The 18,325-nt window shown below is 39.1% G+C and overlaps 1 protein-coding gene across 7 annotated transcripts; it reads left to right on the forward strand.

Annotated features, from left to right (window-relative positions):
* The first annotated feature begins 800 nt into the window (after positions 1 to 800).
* On the forward strand, positions 801 to 17,378 carry glis3 (GLIS family zinc finger 3). 7 transcript variants are annotated; one of them, XM_034896854.1, is made up of 11 exons: positions 801 to 1,123; positions 1,609 to 2,076; positions 2,622 to 2,799; positions 2,889 to 4,032; positions 10,465 to 10,626; positions 10,774 to 10,884; positions 12,266 to 12,395; positions 12,510 to 12,576; positions 15,386 to 15,543; positions 16,063 to 16,236; positions 16,401 to 17,378. In XM_034896854.1, exons 2-11 carry the CDS (start codon positions 1,707 to 1,709, stop codon positions 16,520 to 16,522), a joined length of 2,616 nt encoding a protein of 871 aa, XP_034752745.1. In that variant the 5' UTR covers positions 801 to 1,123; positions 1,609 to 1,706; the 3' UTR covers positions 16,523 to 17,378. The 7 variants fall into 7 exon arrangements, with proteins under 7 accessions (XP_034752745.1, XP_034752746.1, XP_034752741.1 ...); XM_034896855.1 differs by having other exon boundaries at positions 1,609 to 2,064; XM_034896850.1 differs by having other exon boundaries at positions 10,465 to 10,884.
* The last annotated feature ends 947 nt before the right edge of the window (positions 17,379 to 18,325 follow it).

Raw genomic sequence — 18,325 nt, forward strand, 5'->3', positions numbered from 1 at the left:
CCCATACTCATTGATTCACTCCCTTGTCTAGCCTTGAGCTGCTACATGGATATCTACCAAACCAAACCTACAGATGTCTCCTAAATTCACTAAATGTTGGCATTTGATAATTCAGAAATTTCAGAAAACTTTTAATAATTTTCTTAAAGTAAGCAATACGTTTCATGATGATGTTTGTTAGTAAAACGTTTTACCCTTTTCACTTAGTGTCTTGCAAAAAAGTTTGGAACTGGCATTAAAGGCAGTTTTTTCAAAATTAGTTTTTCTAGTATAAGCTCATTGAAATCTCCACTTAAATAGCACTTACACACCAAACCTTCCAGTTTCATTCGTAGCTTTTTTCTGAAAGTTTTTACATAGGGGTTTGTTCATATGTCATCAATAGCCTGATTTATGTCATGTTTAAAAACGTGGCAGTTGACAATAGGCTACTTTCTGATTTATGGGTTGATATAAATACATACAAAATATCCTCTGTCAAAAAACGTTGTAATCTGTCAAACAAACGAAACAAGAATCCATCTTTATCTTCATCCAATGTTTAGATTTCTGTTCTGTTGTGTATGCAAATTAGCAGATATATAGCCATTTAATAAGATAATGCCTCATTTGCATATGACTGCGGGATAAAGGTTTTTTAAAGTGGAAAAGGAGTAACATTTCCAGGAATGTAAATTAACAATTATTTTTAAAATAATATTCGTATTTCAATGTGCTACTGGGCAAGACATAAACTACACATGGGCTATATTTTCTTGGAGGAATCCTGGAGCACGCGCTCACATATCCGCGCACACGCTCACGCGTCAACGCATATAGGCACCAGTAGAAGACCCGCAACTAACTAACTAACTAACAAAAAAATCTTTAATCATTTACTATTAAAATGACGTCGTTCACATAAACCGAGTCAAGGGCAAAGAGGTTAGCGTGTGAAAGAAAAGAAGTTCCTGGAAACAACAGAGGAGTGAGGTGGGACTCAAAGATTCCTCAGAGGCTTCACAACCTCACACAGCACACAGCAGTTGGTGTCATCCAGATTACAGTCACAGCTCGGCGGATTGAAGGAGCCATTCAATCCGACAAATAACTTTGGACAATGTGGTTGCGTCAACAGCAATAGGTAAGTGAACGCGGCATTGACAATAAAGGGAGGCTATGATGAAAAGCTGAACTGCAAAGGTCACATTTTGTACGGTGTAAGGATAAATTTATAAGCACCTCTTAGATTAAACTCTGAAAAGATTAAGTTTTAGTGGTTGCTGTTTAAGATATATGGATTTTAGAGAGAGAGATATACAGATTTTTATAGCCGAAACTTTAACTTTAAAAGGGGTATCAGTATGTTGATGATGCTGATTCCATGTCATGTCAACTCTCAGTCATCATGCTGATATTCTAATGAAATATATTTTACTATGGTAGCAGCCTTCTTGTTGGGCAATATTTTTGTACAATGTTAAGTTGTTTGTGGTTGAGTTGTTTTCTACAGGTTTGAGGTAGAGTTTTGTTTAACATCACGTTTGCTGTTTTAACTTCATATTTAAATTGACTCTTTATGTGGTAACAGTATTGTTTTATGATGTGTTGTTTTTAACCATTTCCTAGGTATGAGCAGTGGATTTTTATATCCTGTGTAAAGCAAATTTAGCAAACTGCAACAACTTCCTCATAAGCTCAGAGCTATTGACGACTCTGCTTCAGCCATGAGTGGGAAGGGTTGTCAGCTCCTGGTGTCTCCTTGCAGCGTGTCCCCGTCACTAAGTATGATCAGAGGACACCAGTCCCAATCCATCAGGATACCCATGTCTATCCCACAACGGGACGATCTTAGTCCCTCCTCGAGCGTGGAGAAAGTGAAAAAGGGAGCCATGCAATCCTTTGGTTCTGAAAAACAGAGCGAAAGCCATGTTCTCCTGCCAACCGTGAGCCTCCGCAGACAGGTGTTGACCAACGGCAAACATATAAATATTTCGACTGCATCCCCACACCAGCAAGTGCCAACTTATCATCCTACATCCACCATACAGATGGGACGCTGCTCCATTAACAACAGCTTCAAAGGTGCAAACAAAGGTGTGTGAGCAAAACGCAGGTGTGTCTTTACTCATTGGTGGGTCAATACAAACTCTGAATACACACCTCCCATACAATAATGAGTCTGACGGAATGATGTGTACAAAATCACAACTGATTTACTATCCACAGCTTTATACTTAACTTATTCTCAGTGTGCTCTTCACAACCCGGCTGTCTTCTTGCTAGACGTCTTGTTCTTATTTATTGATAATTAACCAAGCATAAAGCTTGACCCTACATTTTCTACAGAGGAAAAGTGGTAGGAGGTGAAAAGCTCATTAGTGATTAACAGAGCAGAAAGTATCAGGTTGGCAAGGGGAATTCCTCAATCTGCTGTTTAAACCTTTGTTAAAGCTTAAATTGATGCATTTCAGTTCTCTGTGCAGTTGTTAATGTCTTTTTCAAGTAGTCGTGTGATACTATGTTAACATAATTTTTATTGAATGTGGATAAAAGTTGTTGATTTTTGCTGTAACTTTTATACTTTCATAAGGTATCTCCCATATTGATATTCTGTATACGGATTGTGGGTTTGTGTCCAGCAGGTTGCTCTGTGTCTGGGCCTACCATGGAAGTATTTGGTCAGCCAGCCACTGCTAACCTGACAGTGGCCAGCAGTCCTGTGACCCTTGTCAGAGGCCAACGGTGTACTGCAGGGCTGTCAGCACAACACCCTCCATCACATCCACACAGTGTGCCGATTCCCCACACTGATGCCAGGTGGGCAATATCAATAACAGTATGAGATGATAAGCTCACTAAACCTTGTGATCAGTGATACTAAAGTGGATAACAACGATCTGTTTCAGATCCTTACAGTCCAGAGAGTCCCTGGCATCCACTACCCTTAGTCTGTTTGAAACACAGTCGATGTTTAGTGGCAGACATGACTGGTCGTATGGTTACCGGGTGCTTCCGCCACTGGGTCTACCTCAGTGCTCCACGCAGGCCAGCGAGGGAGGTGAGCAGCCAAGCCTTCCTCCTGGCACGGCCATGTCCGGCACAACTATATCAGGTGGCACTAGCACCTCTGCCTCCCTGCCCTCGTACCTCTTTGCAGGTGATGCCGGAAGCCCCAGACAGTCTCGCGCTAAGAAAAGAGCTCTCTCCATGTCGCCATTGTCAGATGTCATGGGTATTGATTTCAACTCCATCATACGCACCTCACCAACTTCACTTGTGGCTTATATCAATGGTGCTCGCATCTCTCCAGCCTCCCACCCCACACTCTCACCTGTCCAATCAGAGGGTTACGGTCACTTCCTGGGCGTGAGAGGCCGCTGCATCCCCTACGCCCATCCCTACAGCACGCCAGGTTCTTTGCAGGCCTCGGCCCCACACACAGAATATGGTCGTATGCAGATGCTTGAAGAGGGAGGGGGTCTGGAGAGCCAGATGGCTAACATGATGGTGGACCAGCAGTGCCTCCCAGGGGAAGGAGGGACGCTGGAGAAGACTTCAGAGAGCTGCAGCCAAACCATCAACAACCTGCTGCCACCTCAACCATTTCAGGCAGCCCTGCTGACTACTATCCAAGAAGCTGACACTCTACATGGGCCTCCACCGCCCTACCACTCACCCCAACACACCCACCTTACTAGACGTCACTGTAAAATAAAGCCCCCTTCTCAGGACCCGCTCTCACATGCTCCCACGGTTTATCCCAGGCATGGAGTGAGCATTCAACCGCAGATCCCTATGCTGGAGGAGGAAGAAGGAGAGCTGGAGGACTATGGGACCCACAGCTGTAGGTGGATAGACTGCAGAGCAGTCTATGACCAAAGGGAGGAGCTGGTAAGGCATATAGAAAAGCAACACGTGGACCAGCGGAAGGCTGAGGACTTCACATGCCACTGGGTGGGCTGTCCACGCAACTTCAAGCCCTTCAATGCCCGATACAAGCTTCTTATCCACATGAGGGTCCATTCAGGAGAAAAACCCAACAAGTGCACGGTACACTTTGCAGATCACAGCTGTGTCTCTTCTTATGTAACAGAAGTCTATTTCCATCCTTTATTTCTCTGCCTCTTGGAAAGACAATTCCTTATCTCTTCCCAACTACACACAGATAACACAGCACTCTCTAGATCTTTAGATCAGTATCTTTTTACCGATTTATGAAAAGAATGAGTCAAAGGCGTCAAAGCAGGAACATGATGAATGCCAGGGGCTCACTGGGTTAAATCCTCATTGTTTCATTCAAAGCCACAGTATATAGTAAGTCTTTAAAGCCTCAGGCCGCAGGGGGAAAAAAACCTTTTAAGGACAAATGCTTTCATGTGCTTTGTGTTTATGGCAAAGGTTTAGATAAAAAAATATCACCTCTCTCTCTTTTTAACTTTAGCAATAAGGTAATTAGCGGGGCTCTGTGATAATCAACATGAGAGTTAACTCAATTATGTAGTTACTAAATCAGCACAAAGGATCCCTAGCACTTTAGATATGGCATGGCACCATGGCTTTCTAGTAGCTACTGGGCCTGTCAGCGGCAGGGGGCTTGCCAGGCCACTTTCTAACAAACTTGGCTATCGTTCTGGGAAGGTGATGCCCCATACTCTGGCCCTCTGCAGGTCTGCATCTGTGGCCAAAGAGTTGGCATTTATCCATGGGGTGGATTATTGATGAACTAGTGGCTTTGTTTATCCAAGATGGATGATCTAGTTAATTCCGATTTGTTGCAACATAATGATGCGTCTTTAGTTTGGTTGGTAGTAATTTAATTTTTTTTAAAGATTTTTTTTTAGCATTTTCAGCCTTTATTTTCGACAGGACAGCTGGAGACATGAAAGGGGAGAGAAGGGGGAATGACATGCAGCAAAGGGCTCCAGGTCGGAGTCGAACCCGGGCCTGAGTAAACCTCTATATACGGACACCCTTTCTACCAACTTAAATGTAACGTGATAATATTAGAAATAGTCTAAAGCTTGTCTGAGGCACACCAGTACTGTGAGCTAAATGCTTATGCCAGCATGCAAACATGCTCAAATAAACAATGCTGATATGCAGATGTTAAGCAGGTGCAGGTTTATCAGGTTCATCATGTTACATTTCACTGGAATCGACTTGTACCCCATACGATTTCATGTGACAAATAAAATGGATTGTTTGCTATTGAACAAATTAAGCAGAGACTCATTGAAATGGCATTATCTTTGCAAGTATATAAACCAGTGTATTGGACAATAATCATGTTAACCTAATAGTGGCGTTATATGTGTCAGGGGATCACCAAAGTTATCACAACTCTTCCAAAGGGAGCCATTAATGTCTCTTATCCATCACATAGCTGTGGAGATATTTCACGAAAAGTCAAAAATGAAAATCTGCTGGTGGTGCTAAAGGAAAAGTCAGAGGATCATCCCAATCAGTAGGATTCCTCCTATGGGGACTATAAATGTCTGCAACAGATTTCAGGTCAATCCATCCAGTTGTTGCTGAGACATTTAAGTCTAGACCAAAGCACAGGGCCAACCAACCAACCAACAGACAGACCGACATGGAATTCCATTGACTCATGCAGCTAGCATAGCTTTCAAAATATGCATGGATTGTACACCACTTTGAACTCCCTCCTTAGTTTTTCCTTACTCCCACTGGGAAAATAGTTGAGACTTAAATGAGAAATTGACAAACCACTCGCAAAACATGTTTCATGTCACTGCTTTTAACAAGTCAATTATTAACAGCATGCATACCTGCAGTCGACCTTTTGCACCAAAATACTCACTTATTATATGAAGCCCGCTCTGTTGCCATGGGGCTGCAAACCTTGGATGGATTTAAGTTTCATGAATAATAATGAAGAAAGTATTCATGGTCACAGCCCATTGCTAAAAACAAATTTGATAAGAAGTGGCACATGTGTTTGTGGTTCTGCAATTATAGTACAGGCTAATTCTGAGTAAAGAGAGAAAAGGCTAGCACACTTGACATATCTTTCCTGCACTTTAATGAGAAATTTTTACTCCGTGTGGTTGAGTCTGAACATTATGTCAAGAGTGCAGGCTTTTTCTTTCTTAACTGTACATGAGCATTTTCATAAATCTAAGAGAGATCTGTGAGATTGAAAAGTTGATCTTTAAAGATAGAAATGCTAGATATAAAAACTCTAAATCTCACAGAACAGTTCATAAAAGCTAAAAGCACTTTAATATTTAAAGAAAGACAACTTCTCTTAAACAAGCCCACCTTTCAAATTATACAATTGTCCAGATGAAGCACCCAGTTGTTCTGAAATGATTGGCAGGTGAATAAACTGATGCATGATAAATGAAGTTTCAGCCCGCAGCAGAACAATAACGTAGCTCTTGTTACAATGTGAACATATAGGGCAGGCCCAGGCTTGTGCCTGTCATCTTACAATCTGTTTAACGATGTTTCAGCAGTTTGTTAACATATCCTTGACTCAGCGGTCTGTTTGCCTCTGTCACTGGGATTTTAAAACAAGATTTTAAAAGCACAGTGTGAACTTAAATCCAAGAGATTTCTACAGCCATTGTAAATTAGAAGATTCATTTAGATGTTTAGACAATTTGTAATATCATTATGCGCTTTACCATTTTGCTAATTGCTCCTTGGGTAGTGGTGAAATTGCTTGCTGTATGGAATTATTATCTTGTGCATTGTGGCTGCCATGCATTATATTACCACTCCAACACTAAAAATGCTAAAAAGAAAAAACTAAATACAAAAAAAGATGTACTAAGAAAATGTTTTGCCAAAATTGGTCAAAGTGTACATCATCTTCTTTCACAATGCATTATTTATGCTGTGATCAATCAGTGCATTTGCATAATGTGAAAGTTAAAACTTGGTTTCTTTCTAATCCACTACAATTCCCTACATGAGCATTTTGTAATCCAAGTCTTGCTAATGCCATTGAAAGCAAGCTTGTTAGAGTTCAGGTTTGACCACATTTTAGGCGCCATCCCTACAATTGTTAGGAGGAAACTAACTTTGGGTTTAGCACCAGGGATAATACTTTAGTATCTGGACTAAACTTTCACATTACACAGGTGACATTATTTTGCATTAGTTAACATAGCCGTTCATTGTGACAGTACTCATCTCAGTTACACAAAAAGTCCCATGTACGAGGGTCTTCTAACATTTAACTACCAAACACTGACCGATTGCTTAACATGTTGTTTGATCTACTTGTCCCACACTTTGAGTAGTTGTGGCAAAAATATTATTTCTCATTTCTCATGTGGCCAAAGAGTTGGCATTTATCCATGGGGTGGATTATTGATGAACTAGTGGCTTTGTTTGTCCAAGACGGATGATCTAGTTATTTACGATCTGTTGTAATGTAATGATGCTTCTTTAGTTTGGTTATTTTAATTTTAATTATTTGTTTGGGGCATTTTTGGCTTTTATTTTTGACAGGACAGCTGAAGACATGAAAGGACAGGGGGGGGGGGGAACGACATGCAGCAAAGTGCTGCAGGTCGGAGTTGAACCCGGGCGCCCATTCTACCAATTTGAATGTAACGTGAGAATATTAGAAATAGTCTAAAGCTTGTCTGAGGCACACCAGTACTGTGAGCTAAATGCATCATCTGCAAACATCTAAATTACTGTTCTAATTAACACCCCTACAGGATTGTAGAAGTCACTGGAGACAGAAAAATGTACAGTATAAGGAAACAGGTAAACAAAAAGAGCAAAGAGGAGAGAAATATGACTGGTGTAACAGGGAAGAACGGAGTCCAGAATGAATTGACCTCAGGCAGGACTGGGCATTGGACAGACTCTGTTGGCACAGACTGCAGCTGTCATTGTTCCACCAGGGCATGAGTACCTGCCAGGACCTGTCAGAAGCTGGCTGTAAAACTGATCTACACTGAGGAGCCATGCTGCTTTCTTTTCAGCCCAAACGTTCCCCGCGAAAAACTAAAAAGCCCTCTGCGCTTTATGAGAGCTTTGTAAGACAGAGAGAGAGAGAGCAGAGTTACACAGTTACACACCCCTGGCTGGTCCTGGGGTCTTGGCAGTATTTAAGCTTTAGGCTGGTTCTCACTTGTCGGACCACGTTGTTTCTGAGAGACTATTTATCTCTGTCTGGGCTTTTTTTCTTTTGGTATTCTAGCTGAGGGGTCTGTTGTTAATTCTTTTCTTTACATTTTGTTTATGATTGGTCAACTTTGCAAGGCCATCCCCTTATAAAGGAGCATTTATTGTAATAGACCAGAATTGGAAAGAGTGCCCGAGTGAAATGTCTTTGTCATTTCTCATTTTGTGCTCCTCTATCATTTTTGATTCCAATTAAGTGCTTGCTTAGTGCTTGCTTTAGTGCTTTTTCTTTGGTAAAACATTCAAAAGAAAATTTCAAATTCAGCGTCACTTTAGATTTTTTGCTTTTAAAAAAGTTCCAGAATACAACCACCATACTATTACATTCAAAGAATAATTGTAATGAAATTGTAAAAATAATAAATGCAGTTTTGCTCAACAAAATATGTTTATTTCCAAGTACAATTGCGGAAGCAGGATGGTGTTTGAGATTAGATGTCAGGAAATAGCTGTGTTGTTTGGAGGAAGAACGGCAAGTATTTCTATGTGGAATGCAGAGAAATGTTATTAGTAAGCTATTAACGGGCAGAGACATTTTGATTTGGCTTTGGCAGTGATGACTGAGAGGTATCAGTATGTCAGAAATCTAGTCTTGGTGAAAAAAGAAAAAAAAAATTGGACATGGTCTGTGTGTTTTCTCAATAAGGCTTAGTAAAGACATTCCTACCCCCCTGTGAACAGGAAGGAGAGACTAAAGTCCTGGCCCTACACAAGAAGAAAGACATATTTTATCAGTGAAGTCACTGTGGTCGTGTGAAAAAAAAAAACGTTCTGTTGGTTTGGATAACTGTGGTATTTTTCCTAAAACACATGAAGTACTGTAGTACAAGTGCAAGGGTCTGTCTGATGTTGTTATATGGTGTAGTCATTCTTCAGTCTGAGCTTGGCTGTAAATGTATTAGAAATAGTCTACTACAAATGACTGGTTTTGTAATTGATAGCTACCAGCCGCTGTCAAGGTGATGCAAGATGAAGGATTCAAAACACAGATGACAAAACAGTGATGTGTGTATACACACTGACCCCTGCTGGTGACACACACATCCATCAGAAATGTGTTACTTAAAAAAATATATTTGTGTTCAATTTGAACAAGTGGGGGATTAAAATATCTATTTAAGTTTTAAATGGAATTGGCCATTTTTGTTGTAATCAAAACCCCAAAGTTTAATCCTTGCTCAATTTTGTCAAAGTATACATTGTTTGAAAGTATAAAGCTTCATGATTCCATGTGTGGAAAACTTTTAAGATCCCAGTATTTGTGTGACAACAGTTCCTTTTTTATAACAGGAGTGCATACAAAACAGAAAAGAAAAGGACAATAGGTGAGAACAAACCATGTATGTCTTCCACGTGTGTTCCTCTGTTAATTTGGTTGAGTGTCATATAGACTAGTTCTGACGTATTGGTGGTGAACTCTTAAGCGTTGCTTGGCAAAAGAAGGCAGGATCATGGCTTTCAAATTGTAACCATTTCATTTTGGGTGCTGGATTCATGCATGTGTAGAAAGAGAGTGCTTGTAGTGGGATTGAAGCATTCCACGTAGCTGATTCTTTCAAAACAATTGTGTATGACACTCTAACTTGAATCATCAGTGTTAAAATCCTCAAGTAGATATCTGATTAATATAAAAATAAAATAATTATAATAATAATAAAGGCACAGTCATCTAAAATATAAGTATAAATTCACATAATAATTGCAGTGTAGGAGGAATTGACTGATTGTGAAAGCTATATGGTTGTGTAATTATCACACATGAAGACACAAGCGATACAAAAAGACTGCTCACTACTAACAATAGCCAGGAGTTGTGACTAAATAACATAAACTTGCCATAAAACTAAAATGTACCTGTCTTTCCCAAATGTTTACCCCTCAGGGCTTTGCTGCTTCACTGCTGCTTGCCTGTCAACCATGCAACAAGTCTTCTAAATCGTACAACGATAGGTCATTTATTCCTATCTTCTAATAGAACCAACCAACCATGGCAGTGAGCAGTTAGGGCTAACTTGAGTGTAAGAGACTAAATTACCCAATTTTCTATTCAAAAGCTTTTTTATATTTCCTCTTTCCCTCCCTCCCACACACTGAGGTTAGCCGGCCTTTGTCTGCAGCAACCTCCAGCTAATAAGCTCATAGCTTGTAACGTAGTGTGTAACATCTTGTAGCTTGTAGAGCTTATATTGGACAGCAAACAAAACAAATGACTTCAATTATTAGATTTAAATGTAGTAAAAATACACACGTGGCAACCTGGTGGTAATATACAGCTTGGTCAACTTGAACTGTGTTTCTTTGTGGTTACAGTTCGAGGGCTGCAAAAAGGCTTTCTCTCGGCTAGAAAATCTGAAGATCCACCTGCGTAGCCACACGGGGGAGAAACCCTACCTGTGTCAGCACCCAGGCTGCCACAAGGCCTTCAGCAACTCAAGTGACAGAGCTAAGCACCAGCGTACACACCTGGACACAGTGAGTGGCAACCTTGCACAAACATGCACAATTATGGATGGAATGATGTATTTCAAAGCTTGTGTATGTGTGTGTGTGTGTGTGTGTTTGTGTGTGTCTGCCTCTATGTGGAGTCCTACAAGTTTTCATATGTCTGTGGTTGTACAGAAGCCATATACTTGCCAGGTGCCTGGCTGCGCAAAGCGTTACACTGATCCCAGCTCCCTGAGGAAACACGTAAAATCCCACTCTACTAAAGAACGACAGTTACGGAAGAAGGTACAGTGCATGTTATAACACAATTAACAATTTTTTCCAATTGCTGTTGTTCTTGAGAATGTGTTTTACTGAGAAAAGTAATACCAAGAATGCAACACATACAGTAGAACATATAAGCAACCCCCTGAAAATAAACTGGATTTGTAAAAGATGTTGGTTAGCCCTGAGTAATTGCAAGTAGACAACATTGTCTTCCTTAACATGACAACCATGAACAAAAGAAAAGCTACATTAAGTTAAATTTCTCCTAATCAACTGACAACAGTGATCGTTATATTCCGTGTAATTTTCTCTCCAACCCACTTTTAAACTGTGCAACTTAACAATTGACAGACCAATTTAATTTTCTTTCTCTTTCATTAACTTGCATCTAGTTGTGTATGCAGTCAGATGACAATACATTCACTTACGCTCACACGCTCACACATAAATACATATGATTCATTTGTGATATTTTTGTCTTGTTTACACCTCCTTTATTTCCCTTCAGGGTGACTCTGTTACATTATGGCACTGCAGTGTTGCAGTTAAGATTTTTGTATGAAAGATTGATGCTCTTTAACTTACTGAGGAGGATGTTCCCATCTAAAACTCAAACAAAAGTTTAATGTTATTGGGATTTACTGGTGCTTTTCAAGATGAAGTGGATGTCCCTTTTGTTTCTTACCAAGTCCCCTGCAAAATCCTAACTTGTAAACTATATTAAAATCCTTTTAAGCATGGAAAACATCAGAGGATGCTATGCTTTTAAAACGTTTTTATTCATAAAAATAAATATCAAACCACAGTGGGCAATAGACTACGAAGCCTGTTAGGTTATTTCTTACAGTAACATTAATAAAACAATTTCAGAACTTGAACTTAACCACTGAATTTGCAGGAATATTTTAATCAATTTAAAAACAATAAATAAGTCATCAAGGAGCGCAATAGTTTTACTCCCTTACCTTGTCCTTTCCTCCTGCAGACAGAGGGAATACGATCTTACACAACAAAACAAAAGGTTAAATAACATGCCAGATTTAAATATTGTTATAATTTTGTACTCATAAGATTTATAAACTTCAACATTTAGAAAACAACCTCCAAGCCTACTTTTCAGACCAAAGGTTAAATGCTAATTTGATATTCCAGAATGAATTCCCCTCTTTCAGTACCATGGATAGCGCTACTCGGCCAGCCGTGTCAAAACACTATTTGATAGAAAATAATCAATTGCTATCAATCAGTTGGGGGGGGGGGTATTTATTATGCTAAAGCCATTATGTACTTACAGTATAAAAAATATACAGTTAACACCTGGTACATTCTTCCAGAATCCCATTACTGTTAATGCTGTTCACCACTGTTTACGTTAATGCTCCATGTTCCTCTTCTCTAGATGAAATCCACTGCTGATGTGACTCAGGACTCACTGACAGACTGTTTAAACATCCACCCTTTGCAACCAAGCCTTTCTCCTCTGACAAGGATAGACTCTTCCCCTGGTGCATCCCATGAGTCCTATTCTAGTATGTCTAAATCCTGTCCCAAGTTTAATTTGAAAACTAGATACGTCCCCCTGCAACCATTAGATTTATGCTGTGATGGACAGCCCTGAAGTATCTGTCATCTCTGTTCCTCAGCTGCTCTACAAGACTCCTCAAGCAATCCTCACCTGGGTCTGTTGTGCTGCTTTCAAGATAATTACAGGTACTGAAGATCTGTGTGCCAGGTTTGACTATTTATATTTACATATCCAATTACATTTTAGGGCGGGAGGGTGATCATGCCCGTTCATAAGCTAAAGAGATAAAGCCTTTTCATGTTTATCTTCTTAAAATATATGTATATAATACATGCAGCAACAACAGTCAACACACATATACGTTAGCTTTACTCAACAAGCCAACTGGTATTTTCTTTTGATTTTTTTATTCCCATTGGAAGAGTTAGAACTAGCTGTTAGAACTTTAGCCATAACTGAATTAAAAGCTTTGATGATCTGAAACAATCAACTTAAACATTGGTTGTCATGGCTTCAAGACTATAAGCTCATAATTAGAATAATCAGTTAAAAAGAAAGCACTATTTTTTACCCTGATGAAAGAGTTTTTTTGTTGGTGTGTGGGTGGGTTAAACGGCTGGAAAGAGGCTTTACAGGTTTGGGATGGCCAGCAACACATTTTCTTAGTCATTCTATATGAAAACATCCCTTCATCTATACACTTCAAAGCACGTGATGAAGTATTTCTGTCGCTCTGAGCAGCCAGATGCTCATGGCTTCTCACTGGTCTTGATTGTTCTCATATCAGCAGTAGGCCAAAGCATTCACTGCAGGATCCTGGGTAGACAATTGGCCTGCAAAAGCAGACCATGCCTTGGCTCACTGGTCTTGACCGTTGGTATTAATGGATGCTATAGTCACCAACAAGAGCAGCTAAGGAATTCAATAAGTGAAACATAAAATGTAAAAAATACCATTTAAGGTCCAGTGGGAGAAGAGAGATGCTGTAATTACTTTTTTTAGATGTTAAATCGATTGTAAAATCCTCGTTGCCATTTTCTCTGGGATCCCTGTCGGTTCCCACCCAGCTCCTTTAGTATTCTTGTTATTGGCAACATGCAAATGTGGTACTTTGCCAAACAGTAACAGCAGGGGTGTCAGCTATCATGGTCACTGAACAATATTTACATTTAATATATTAATCCTTTGTATTTAACAATGAGTTACATAACCTGAAAGAAGTGTCTTTGAATTGCTTAATGTTGTAACAATAAGCAAGAGATAGGGTTGAACTCCCTACCACCCTACAACACAAACCTTCAGTAGAGTTGAACAAAACTTCCTATTTTAGCTGTTTACACTTAAGACAGAATGATCAGTCTTGATCTATTATCTAGGTGCAGACATGTACTTTGTATCATTTTGTTGAACAATGCTATGAATGAGCTTGTGTTGCACAAGCTATAGTGTATATAAGTAATATAAGTATAAGTACATGTAGACTAATGCATTGTAGAATGCCTCTAGAGTGCCTCTATTGCTACTTATATCAATTGCCAAGTGCAGAGAATCTAGTCTTGTGGTCCTGAACTTGATAAGTGAAGTTCTGTGCAGAAACTATTATTGATTTGATTTGATTTGATGGTATTGTTATATAAGAGTTATGCTGTGCAGAAAATGATATAACAAGATGCAAAAGTTGAAAGAGGGAGCTTTCTAGCTTCTTCTGAGTGGTTAACAAATATACGTGCCACATTGTGCATCTCTTATGCATCATTCAAGCGAGTAAATGTTTGCCTAAAGACAATCACTAAGGATGACAGGTGTAAACAGTGCGAATTGTTGCCGAGGGAAATGCCGAATTAGCGCAGACTACATGAAACTGTCCCCGTCATTAATGCCTGATGGATTAATTAATGCTTAATTTTCCGGCTAACTGGTTATCATGGCTTAGTGTGAGGCCATATGTGAATCGGACCAACACTACTGTGTGTTAAAGTGTAATGTCTGCCTATTAATTAAAGTACAGTATGATCAAAAGAACAATGGAGGTTGAGCTTTGATGTTTCATTCTATTTGGCACTTGATGTCTAAAGGAAGTGGTTTAATAATATAAAGTAATGTATGTAATATAAAGTGATAGCCTTAAATGGGGGTGTTTTTGTATATGTTTATGTTCTTACATCTTTATACAAACAGAATAAAATGTCTTGTTGATATTTTGAGGAATACGACACCTGTAGAATGTCTTGCATTTCAGTGCAGTGCTCGTGCAAAAGTACTGCCTATATGTAGCTTACAGAAAATACAGTAATCTTTGATTGTATTCCTTTTTATTAAGTGAGAAATATTTTGAAATTACTTTATATATAAAATAACATACACCTCACAGGTTAAAGCTTTAGTGCATAACTTTTTGATATTATTAAACATTCGTTTTAAGTGAAGCCATTGCCAAATGAGTTGCTGTCAAGCTAATTAACAATCAGCTCCACAAAACTCTCTGTGTTTCTGAGGGTGGCTATGTTCAGAAACTGGTGTCATCCGGTTACTTTCCCACGCTGAAACTCTAGTGAAGATAATTACCTCTTCTGAAGAGACCATCATGTTTTCTTAATCCTCTGTGTCCTCCTTGGCTACTAGCAACTGTGAAGGATGGGGGGCTCTTGCTCGATCACATAGGCTTGTATCATGTGGATGTGCCAACAGTTTGTTGTTTGTTTGCCATTATTTAGAAGTCCTCTTGGGGGAGACAGAAACTACGCACTATAGCTTTGATGGAATCCAGCCTTAAATGTAGCATCAATTTAAATCATGAAACACCACTCAAAATTAATTTTTCTACTTTTTTTAATTGCATTGTTTTGGAAATCATCACTGTACAAGGATGTTTCTGCAAGGTCCACAATGCAAATATGTTATACACGTTTACGTTTTTTTAACAATAAAAACATAAATTGTTCTTTTTTCTTAATTTCACAAGCAGAGTATTTAATTCAGTCTAAAATATTTCAGGTTTCCTGATCCCTCCCCTCACCAGCTCCTCCCCGGGGACCAGTGTGGGCCTTGCTCTCCCACCTGCCTACCGCATGCTCCCAATGGGACATCCCTACAGAACAACCTAGATCTGAAGCAGCCCAGCGAGCCTCCTGATCTGGCAGATTACAATCCAGGTACTCAAGAGGTTTATCATCAGTGTATTCTTTAGATTTGTCAAATAAATGTTTCCTCTAAAAAAAACTGTTTGTGTAAGTTTCACACACAAAGAGCCTATTAGCAAATGTTAGGGCGGTTTGACCAGCTGATGAAATTTTTTACATGCACATTACCTGTGCAGTATATCGTCATCTATCTATGATGTGTAGCAGGTGGAAGATTTTTCTTGTTAGACAGAATCAGGTAGCTCCACTCCACTCCAGTGTGTACCTTTAAATAGATATCACCTCTTTTCCTTGCAGACTTGACAGCCACCATGATGTTGAACATTTGTTCAGAAACAGAGAAGTTAGTTTTAACTGCTGGGATAGAGCAGGGTTTGAAAAAAAATGAAATGTCGCTTCATTTAAATGGCCTAATGTTGCTTATCTACTGTAATCTGTAATTTAAGGAGAAAAGCTATAGACTTTAATTGAGTTGTTTTTGTTATTAACAATGTGTATAAAAAGAGTGAGGCTTTCTAATTTACCCTGCAGAGGTCTCAGGGCAGATTAAGATGCTATATTCTCCTCCACAATATGGAGGGATCACGGCACAGACTAGCTCGAGTCACCTGATGCAAGTTGATGCCTTTGGTGACAGCCTCGCTCCAGCAGTCAATAATCCCAATGGGGTGGCCGCCTTAGACACAGCTCTTTCCTGCATTACAGGTAATGAAAATACAGTCTAAACTAATACTCAAAGATGAGCACTTTATTGCCATTGGATTTTCACAACTCTTGCTGTGCATACATGCATGTGTGATGTGTGTGTGTGTGTGTGTGTGTGTGTGTGTGTGTGTGTGTGTGTGTGTGTGTGTGTGTGTGTGTTGCAGGATTTGATGTCCACAGTCAAGCACAGGATGTGGATCCTAATCAAGAATTGCATGGAGGGGATATCTTCAGCGTAATGGACCACTGCACAAGCCTGGTCTCCTGCATCTACACAGAGGGATGATTATTAACTCAATTGTGGGGTTTGTTCCGTTGCACTATTTTGTGTCCCTGTTCCATTTAAGTGAAATGATCGAATAGGAAGAACACTTTAGAAGACGCCACAACGTTGCGGCAGTTTCATTTGGCAATATAAAATTATTTTTGATCAATTGATTGATAAAGGAATTGACTTTCATTCTCAGTGCAAGTCTCTCTCTCTTTCCCTCTCTCTCTCACTAAATCTCTATAAATGTACTGTCTGACTCAACACTCTGGTTTCTGCCTCCATAATCAATGTATACTAATGACTGAGGTTACAGGATTTTAATGTTTACTTTCTTAGTTTGTATACAGCTTGTGTATAACAATGTACATGTAGTAAGTATTGTACTTCATGTAGTTTTTGGTGACATGTTGCGCAATATTTAACACTTTAATCAAAGCAAAGTATGCAAGGGATCTTTTATTAAGGTTTTTCTTAGAACCATGGCATTGTAACTATAGTAACAAGACAGGCTTACCATTTCACTTTAATGTTCATAGACATAACCTATTATTTGAGTATGGTACTGTATGTGCTGTGATTTCTTCTGTGCCTTCATCATGAGGTGGATTTTAGTTGGTGACTATACAAGAGATTTTGCATATTTTAGTTCATTTACTGTAAATGTCTTGCAGTTCACATTGTAGTTGACTCTTTCTAAAAGCATGGCATAGCGCTGTGCATTGTTTTTAACCTGGTTTTTTTGTTTGTTTGTTTTTTACAGCTGTTCATCTCAGTTCATTTCAATGTGGTATGAAGATGTACTTGAACTTGTGTGAAGGTACATTACTGTTGCATGTTAATGCAGTGAAGACTTTTCAATCCAGTTTGCACTTTCAGCTGCATAACCATGCAACCATAATACAACTATGACAAAAAAACAAAACCAAAGTCCCTGCAATTCCTGATTTTTATAGTGTAGTGAAATGACCATGAGGATAAAAACTATTCTAAACTCATCATGATCAACAGCAATGTAACATGATTTGTAGTAAATGGGCTAAAATGTGCTATGTGTTTAAACATTAGTACATATTTTAGAATGGATCAATTAAAAAAGCAGTACATCATTTGTACCCTTTGTTTCTCATTTGTCATACTTTGGGTCTTTAAGTGATAATGAAGATGCACCAAACTGTTGGGGATCGGTCCATGGTGGCTAATTCTTTCTTTTTTTTTAAGCTTACAACAGAGATCATTTGCAAGGTAAAAATTCCACCCAAAGCACTCTGCAACTCACGAATAAGACAAGAAAATCTGTCACTCAAGAGCAAGGCCAATGATATACAACATATCTGCGGCTCTAAAAAGTAATGCCACATTTTCTCAGGCAAAAATAAACTCACTTCATCCTTCAAGTCAGTATCTCTCTGTAGAGTAATTAAGTGTCTCTATCTCTATTTTCATTCAACAAAACAAGACAAAAGTTAAAAGACAAAGTTTAAAGGTACAAATAACAACAACGTACACTAAAATTCTGGAAGCAATAAAAAATAGGTAAATTACACAAAAACAACCTGAGTAGTATGAAAAGTCTGTCCAGCAGGCACCAATTTTCACAGCAGTATATATTTTTTGTGTATTTGAAACTGAAAGGACAAACTGTTTTACTTAAAAAATAATTATTTTAGCAAAAGAGTGTCTTGCTTTATATAGAGGTTTCAGTTGCCTAGCAACAACAACAGCTTTTCCGAAAAGCATCTGTTTAGTACTACCAAAAAAAGTGATGTGCAGTGGACACAGGTGGTTGGTTAAGATCTGGATGCCATTGCAAGCTTCTTA

The sequence above is a fragment of the Etheostoma cragini genome, chromosome 16 (genome assembly GCF_013103735.1).
Source record: "Etheostoma cragini isolate CJK2018 chromosome 16, CSU_Ecrag_1.0, whole genome shotgun sequence".
Lineage (NCBI taxonomy): Eukaryota > Metazoa > Chordata > Actinopteri > Perciformes > Percidae > Etheostoma > Etheostoma cragini.

Excerpts from the sequence above, each read along its gene's own strand:
- glis3 (XM_034896850.1), top strand. The coding sequence starts at position 1,707 with ATGAGTGGGAAGGGTTGTCAGCTCCTGGTGTCTCCTTGCAGCGTGTCC. Across the intron at positions 4,033-10,464 it reads AAAAACCCAACAAGTGCACG|TTCGAGGGCTGCAAAAAGGC; the intron begins GTACACTTTGCA and ends TTGTGGTTACAG. Across the intron at positions 15,544-16,062 it reads TCTGGCAGATTACAATCCAG|AGGTCTCAGGGCAGATTAAG; the intron begins GTACTCAAGAGG and ends TTTACCCTGCAG.